General features: G+C 35.8%; 1 protein-coding gene across 1 annotated transcript; it reads left to right on the top strand.

Moving 5' to 3' along the window:
• Positions 1 to 806: 806 nt before the first annotated feature.
• LOC142222418 (neprilysin-1-like) lies at positions 807 to 2951 on the top strand. The gene has a single exon (XM_075292563.1). It carries the CDS (start codon positions 897 to 899, stop codon positions 2892 to 2894), a length of 1998 nt encoding a protein of 665 aa, XP_075148678.1. The 5' UTR covers positions 807 to 896; the 3' UTR covers positions 2895 to 2951.
• The last annotated feature ends 6213 nt before the right edge of the window (positions 2952 to 9164 follow it).

Here is a 9164-nt window from a genome sequence, read left to right on the forward strand (position 1 = left end):
AAAAACAGCATGTGTTTTCGCCTTGAGAGGAGAATTTTATGTATGTGGGGACTGTAAATTTTTAATAACCCACATTTCGAAGTTTCATTATAAAAATTTAATATAGTATAAATGTCTAAATTGCAAAAAAAAATTGGTTCGGTCGGAGCAAGAATTGAACCCACGACCCTTTGCATGCAAGGCAGACATGCTAACCACTGCTCCACGTGGCCAACAAATGTATGTTTCTTTTAAATAATGTTATGTTTGCATGGGCTCGTGGGCGCTGCAAAGTATGTAACTTGTAACGATAATTGTCTACTGGTGACTATAACTACTACGTAGCCCAGTGGATAGTGTGTTGGCTTACAAACTGTATGGGCCTCGATTCGATTCTCCGCCCAGGCGAAAGGTAAAATTAAAAAAAAAAATTATAAAATTGAATAATTTCTTCAACATTATTTGTATTACAGAAAAAGGTGCCAAGAACTAAAAATTTCGTGGAAGTGAAAATTATGTGAGGGAATGATCACAATCTTCTTTGGGGAAAATTCTTCCAAGCATATAATATTTTTGGGCTCAAAATGCTTCCAAACATATAATATGTTCACATAAAACAAACATATTAATATTTCGGCAGTATCCAATAATATATGTGCTTCCTGCAAAATATGTTTGGAACATATGTTAAAGAAGCGATTTTTTTTGAGGGTGTACGTGGAGAATGGTCGTAGGAAGATTAATCAGTAATACCTAAATGAATTCAATGCCACTCCGCAAACGTATAAAACCAAGTACCACTGCATTGTGTAGGGTATAAGAATATAAACTGAATAGTAATTCATTTGAATAAATCCAAAATTTAGTTTAAACAAAAATTTAATGTAGTTAAGAATAAAAAATATTGTGGAAGAGAAATGTTGAATAGTTGTGGAGCCTTGAAACTATTTTTAATAATTTCCCTATTATGTCTTGCAAAGAGTGTGGAAGGATCTCCAGTGTTAGAAGAAAATATTCTTCTATCAATAAAATCAAAAGAAATGAGCAGTTATATGAACCACTCAGCAGATCCATGTGAAGATTTCTATAATTTTGCATGTGGCAATTGGCCTCAAATTTATCCAGTTTCAACGGAGGAAAAAGTAACCAATGTATTTCATTTGGCCCAGAAGCAATGGCGTGATACTACTTTACAATATTTAGCTTCCGAAAGATATGATGATACGGAATCAGAACGTAAAGCCAAATATTTCTATGCGTCGTGCTTGAATGTAACCACAGGGAAATTATACACAGATAAATTGAGATCATTAATTGAAGAATTTGGTCATATGCCTACTCTAGACGAATCCAAATGGGTGGAGAATGAATTTGATTGGCAAAAGATTGTGGCTGAGATAAAGTACAATTATAATGTGGATATTCTATTGATAATCGATATACAATTGAACACAGAGACTATCAAGATATATCGTATGACTTTACGTCATCCCCATATGAAGCAAAGTGATGTTGCTAGAGTTAAAGAGAATTTGGTGAAATATTTGTTGGTAAATGAAGATAAAGCTCAAATTACTGCCGAGGAAATTGTGGCCTTTGAAGAGGCTTTGATTAAGGGTTCCACGCAATCGAAATCCTATAATGGTTCTAGTCTAGATGTTCTCCATAGAAAATATGAGCCCAATTTGGATATAAAGAAACTAGCCCAGATCTCATTGGGCTTTCAACCGAAAGGTTATGTTATTGAATATGATGCTGAATATCAGGAGAATTTAATCTCACTTATGAATATCACCTCCAAGAGGCTGGTGGCCAATTATATTTATTACAAATTATTAGAACATTTTCTGCCTCCAGAATTTGATGCGGCTGAAGATCGTCGTCATAAATGTCATAAAATTACCAAACAATTTTTTGTCATGGCCCTTGAGTATATGGCTTATAAGAGAAATGATTTCAAACAAGCCGAACAAGATGTCCAGAGTATATTCCTCGATTTACAGGCTTTCTACGATGGTGCTTTGGCTTCGGAGGGCTATTACAATTGGATCAGCAAGGACACAAGAAAATTGGCTGTAGCAAAACTTCGAGCCATGCAAATAAAATTCAACACTTTTAAGGATGCAAACTTTGCCGAGGAATATGGTAGTTTGATTATGGATGCCACAGATTATATGGCCAATTTGAAATCTATTCGTAGCGAAGAGGGTGTCAAACATAGAGCTAAACTATATTCCACCGTAAAACGCTATCACAAAGCTGCACAACTCTCCTATGCTCCTCGATATATTTACCAGGAAAATATTATACGCATTCCTTTGGCTTTTCTACAACGTTTCTTTTTCATGGATCCTGAACTTCCTTTGGCCTATAATTTTGGCCGTATAGGTTTTGTAATTGGTCACGAAATTGTTCATGCCCTGGATAATAAAGGCCTTGGGGTCAATTTACATGGTATAAAGGATGAATGGTGGGATCAATACTCTTTGGAAAATTTCAATAAACGTTCGAAATGTTTCTCAGATCAAATTCAACGACTTACCTATGATGGCACACAATTAAAACCAGAAGAAAAACAATCGGAAAATATTGCCGATAATGGAGGTTTACGTTTGGCCTATGAAACCTACAAGGCTTGGTTTGAAGGTCCTTTGCTCTCTCAAACGGATCGTGATATGGAAATGCTTCCAGATTTATCACAAAAAGATAAGCAATTGTTCTTCTTGAGCTATGCTCAAGTAGAGTGTTTCGATATGGCCAAAGATATCATGGACCAAACGATAGCTTATGATCCTCATATGCCGGCTAATTTGAGGATTCTCAATTCATTGTCAAACTATGAAGAATTTGCTTTAGCATTCAATTGTCCCAAGGGAAGTGTCATGAATCCGGAGGCTAAATGTCGATTGTATTGAGAGCGAGAGGGAGAGATGTGGCAAGTTTACTAAAATAAAGACAAAAATTCTCTGAAACTATTACAAACTTATTTTTTCTGTAATGTGTGCAGGGAACTATACAAGATAAAGCATCAAAGGTTTTGGTTAAAAATTTAGATATAGTCCCAAACTGAGAAGAAAATAATTTTTGTTTTGAAATTGCCTCTATCAGGAAAATTAAGCAGAAACAAGTAAATAAGGCCGTAAGTTCGGCCAGGCCGAATCTTATGTACCCTCCACCATGGATTGCGTAGAAACTTCTACGAAAGACTGTCATCCACAATCGAATTACTTGGGTTGTGGTATCTTAAATCGTTTCTAAATTGTGAGTTAGTCCACACGGGTATATATTAGACAAAAATGTATGTAAGTCTACAAATAATTACGAATCGATATGGACTTTTGCACGGTATGTAGAGAGGCAGAATTGAAATTGCTTATATGGGGACTATATACAATTATGAACTTGATATGGACCAATTTGTGAGTGATTGGGGATCGATTTATCTGAGGGCTATATATAACTATAGACCGATATGGACCTAGTTAGGCATGGTTGTTAACGGCCGTATACTAGCACAATGTACCAAATTTCAACTGACTCGGATGAAATTTGCTCCTCCAAGAGGCTCCAAAACCAAATCTCGGGATCGGTTTATATGGGGGCTATATATAATTATGGACTGATATGGAACACATTTGGCATGGTTGTTAAATATCATATACTACCACCACATACCAAATTTCAACCAGATCGGATGAATTTTGCTTCTCCAAAAGGCACCGGAGGTCAAATCTGGGGATCGGTTTATATGGGGGCTATATATAATTATGGACCGCTGTGGGCCAATTTTTGCATGGTTGTTGGATACCATATACTAACATCACGTACCAAATTTCAACCGAATCGGTTGAATTTTGCTCTTCCAAGGGGCTCCGGAGGTCAAATGTGGGGATGGTTTTATATGGGGCCTATATATAATTATGGACCGATTTCGTCCAATTTTTGCATTGGTGTTTGAGGCCATAAATTAACACCTTGTACCAAATATCAACTGAATCAAATGATTTTGTCTTCCAAGAGGCTCCGGAGGTCAAATCTGGTGATCGGTTTATATGGGGGCTATATATAATTATGAACCGATGTGGACCAATTTTTGCATGGTCAATAGATACCATATACTAACACCGTGTACTAAATTTCGGCCGGATCGGATGAAATTTGCTTCTGTTAGAGCCTCCGCTAGCCAAATCGGGGGATTGGCTTATATGGGGGCTATATATAATTATCTGGGGATCGGTTTATATGGGGCTTTATATATAAATAGACCGATGTGGACCAATTTTTGCATGGTTGTTAGAGATCATATGCTGACCCCATGTACCAAATTTCAACAGGATCGGATGAAATTTGCTTCTCTTAGAGGCTCCGCAAGCCAAATCTGGGGATCGGTTTATATGGGGGCTTTATATATAAATAGACCAATGTTAACCAATGGTTGTTAGAAACCATATACCAACACCATGTACCAAATTTCAGCCAGATCGGATGAAATTTGCTTCTCTTAGAGGTTCCGCTAGCCAAATCGGGGGATCGGTTTATATGGGGGCTATATATAATTATGGACCGACGTGGACCAATTTTTGCATGGTCATTAGCGACCATATGCTGACATCATGTACCAAATTTCAACCGGATCTGATGAAATTTGCTTCTGTTAGAGGCTCCGCAAGCCAAATCTGGGGATCGGTTTATATGGGGGCTTTATATATAAATAGACCGATGTGAACCAATGGTTGTTAGAAACCATATACCAACACCATGTACCAAATTTCAGCCAGATCGGATGAAATTTGCTTCTCTTAGAGGCTCCGCTAGCCAAATCGGGGGATCGGTTTATATGGGGCCTATGGACCGATGTGGACCAATTTTTGCATGGTTGTTAGAGACCATATACTTACACCATGTACAAAATTTTAGCCGAATAGGATGAAATTTGCTTCTCTTAGAGGATCGGCAAGCAAAATTTGGGGGTCCGTTTATATGGGGGCTATACGTAAAAGTGGACCGATATGGCCCATTTGCAATACTACATCGATAACAACTACTTGTGTCAAGTTTCAAGTCGATAGCTTGTTTCGTTCGGAAGTTAGCGTGATTTCAACAGACGGACGGACATGCTCAGATCGACTCAGAATTTCACCACGACCCAGAATATATATACTTTATGGATTCTTAGAGCAATATTTCGGTGTGTTACAAACAGAATGACAAAGTTAATATACCCCCATCCTATGGTGGAGGGTATAGAAACGTACATATATAATTGGTCAAATAAAATTCACAAAATACTTCACCTTAAAAAAGTTAAGTTATAGAAAATTTGAGGTTTTTATGGAAATGTTTAACCATTGCATGTATTATCACACTGAAAAAAAGCATGCCCGGTTCCAAAGATATTGTCTTTAATTTAAAAATGTTGGTATTGATTCCGAGCCAAAGAAGCGCAGAATACAAGTAAGGATAATTTTTAAAACACAATTCTTTTTAAATTTGGGTACTTGCTTCTAGGAAGCAAAATTTAATTTTTCGCTTTATCGTTTCGTATTCTATTAAAGCCCTTTAAAAACGAGTTAACGACAATTTTATGTTATATCACACATGGAGGATGAATGTGAATTAAACATGTTTTAAGGGAAAATTTTCATTGCTGGATGGGGAAAATATAAAATTTTTACCAAAACAAAATTTGTTTTCTCGCCAAACATAAAATGTTTGCAAAATCAGATACATCGTTGCGACACACATGTTACATGTTCCCAATCGAAAACTACATGTTACTTCTGAAACATGTTTGATCATATTCCTTCTCGTGGTGCAATGATGAAGTCAAACTTTTGGGATTCTAAATAATTTCTGCCTGTTTTGATGTACATTTTACATTTAACACAAAGGGAAGTGAACTTGGTGAACGCAATCCCATAGAGGCGGGACCGTTTGGCGGACTTCGCCAAACTGCTCCACGTCGAACAGTGCAACGGTCGTAAGGGCGACGAAACTTCTAGGGGGTGACCCAAACAAGAAAAAGACTGGAGAACTACTTAAAGAGAAGAGTATGAGGAACAGCAACTTCGTACGAATCATTACCGGGCACATAGAGTTCGGCCGAGTAGGAACAACGGATGATTGTGTATGCAGCCGTATTTTGACGAGAAAGAGACCTTGGAACTCTGTTTAGTCAAATGCTAGGCTGTTACAACAAAGGAGGTAGAACGTACCACAAGCTGAAAACTGATTTTGGTATATGTCAGCCTATATGATACATGGAAATCTGAACCCTCTTTTTACCTAGGTTAGGTTAGATATCGTGGCTACCCATAACTTCTGTTTATAACTGAGTGTAGTTCGATTTCATATTAAGCTCTATAGCCGAGTTGGAATGGTATTTCACCATAATGTGAACCACTTTGAGGAGCTTTGAATCATCTAAAATTATCACCAACATTATTAACAGGGCATAGAACACCGGAGAAAAATATTGAATCCACCTAACCTATCTATCACAATGAATATACGTGTAACAATTACAACCCAACAGCTTGTATGTTATACGATTCTCTAACGATAGGCCAACTACGACTAGAATCTTCTCTTACATCTTGTGCATTTTCTACAACCACGATTTATATCAAACTCCGTGTTTAAATCTCCATAATCATCAAAATATTCGCTGTTAAGTGTCCTAGTAGTAACAAAAATGGATTGAATGTATGGTATTGATCATAACAGGTTGGCTAATAAGTCCCCGGTCTAACAAAGAAAAACACTTTTTTGTCAAAATTCGTTTTTATTATTCAACATAGTTCCCTTCAAGAGCGATACAACGATTACAACGACCTTCCAATTTTTTGATATCATTTTGGTAGTACTACTTCGGTTTTGCCTCAAAATAGACCTCAGTTTCGGCGATCACCTCTTCATTGCAGCCAAATTTTTTCCCTGCGAGCATCCTTTGAGGAGAACAAGAAAAAGTCGCTGGGGCCAGATCTGGAGAATACGGTGGGTGGGGAAGAAATTCGAAGCCCAATTCATGAATTTTTGCCATTGTCTTGATGGAACAACACTTTTTTATTCTTCATATGGTTTTGCAGTGATTTCGACCTTCAAACGCTCCAATAACGCCATATAATAGTCACTGTTGATAGAATCGATAGAAATTATTCCATGCGCATCCCAAAAAACAGAGGCCTTTACATGGCCAGCGGACTTTTGAGTCTTTCCACGCTTCGGAGACGGTTCACCGGTCGCTGTCCACTCAGTCGACTGTCGATTGGACTCAGGAGTGTAGGGATGGAGCCATGTTTCATCCATTGTCACATATCGACGGATAAACTCGGTGTATTACGAGTTAACAGCTGAAAACACCGCTCAGAATCATCAACACGTTGTTATTTTTGGTCAAATGTGAGCTCGCGCGGCTCCTCCCTAAATTACCCCTTTCCCACTTGTTACTCATTCCACTCACCAAACCACTGTGCACTAGCAAATATTTTATAATAACCCACAGAAAGTCTAATAAAGAGGATATACCAGGCATTTCTTAAGTAGACATCATAATATTGTCATTTATTATATTTTCGCATATACAATTTATAAAAATTTATTTTTTTTTTTTGTTGTTTCTGTAGGCAATGTCTCCGAAGGAATAGAAGAAGAAACAAGAACAATGTTCGGTAGTACAAACACATTTGAATCTCATGAGAAATTGAAAAAAAGTAAGAAATAAAATAAGAAGTTCTCTGAACAAGAGCCCTCCAAAGAAACAAAAAAAAAAAAACACAGGACGAAAAAATAAATCCTTCTGCAAAACAACGACAACAAAATGGCAACACAACATTAAACTTATGTTTACATATTTATATGTCAAATATATCATTTTCTTCACAAATGACTCGAATCCTACCAACATCCACTCAACAAAAAAAGGGGACTACTACTACTAGTAGTAGCTAAAAGGAACTTTAACTGCCTTCTATACTCATATACTCCAGAAATGAATAGAAATACCAGAAGAATGAAAATGTACATGTAGTACACTGATAATAAATTTTACCCAAATCGGAGTATTTTAACACCATGTGTTTGGGGCAAAAGCAATGTATTAATAGATAATTATATTGTTTAAAGTCCTTCTCTCACTAGATACAGATTTCACAGTGGGGCTGAAGAAACGATATTACACGATCTTCTGCGCTGAAAAAAATCATGTCCGGTTCTACAGAATTTGTCTATACACTAATGATTTTTGTATTGATTCCGAGCCAAAAAACGGAAAATTGCAACGAGGATCACGGTAGCCACTCGAGCCCAAAATAATCTATCACAATTGAGAGAAAACTTTACCAAAAAACTATCAAACAAAAAATCCTATTTTGCAAAAATTTAATATCTCTAGAAAGTTTTCTCAAAATTTTATTTCTATGGAAAATTTTGTCAAAAATTTATTTCGATTGAAAATTTTGTCAAAATTTCATTTCTATAAAAAATTTTGTCAAAATTTCATTTCTATAAAAAATGTTGTCAAAATTTAATTTTTATGGAAAATTATGTCAAAATTGTATTTCTATGGAAAATATTGTCAAAATTTTATTTCTATAGAAAACTGTGTCAAAATTTTATTTCTGTAGAAAATTGTTGCAAAAATTTAATTTTTATAGAAAATTTTTGGAAAAATTTTATTTCTATAGAAAATTTTGGCAAAATTTTATTTCTATGGAAAATTTTGTCAAAATTTTATTTCTATAGAAAATTTTGTCAAAATTTTATTTCTATAGAAAATATTGTCAAAATTTTATTTCTATAGAAATTTTTTGCAAAAATTTAATTTCTATAGAAAATTTTGTCAAAATTTTATTTGTTTTTTTTTTTATTTCATCTTAAAACCATACATTGACTAAACTACAAGTGTAGCTTAACCAACAGAGGAAAAGAATGTTTGTCAAATTTATTTGGGCAAAGCCTTATAGACTGCAAGATGGTTGGATGGACGCACGTTGCGGAATTACCACATTCCTCATCAGCATCCTCTACTTGCAGCAAAACTATCAACCAATTATCAGAATAAATTCAGGCAGTTCATTAAACCCAACAATGAACCACGCTTGAACCTTCCGAAAAAAAGGTTTTGTATGATAGCCGGCTTATGCCGAAATAAATTCTAAACAAAACATATCTCTTTTCCTATGCCA

Source organism: Haematobia irritans, chromosome 1, assembly GCF_050003625.1.
Source record: "Haematobia irritans isolate KBUSLIRL chromosome 1, ASM5000362v1, whole genome shotgun sequence".
Taxonomy (NCBI): Eukaryota; Metazoa; Arthropoda; class Insecta; order Diptera; family Muscidae; genus Haematobia; species Haematobia irritans.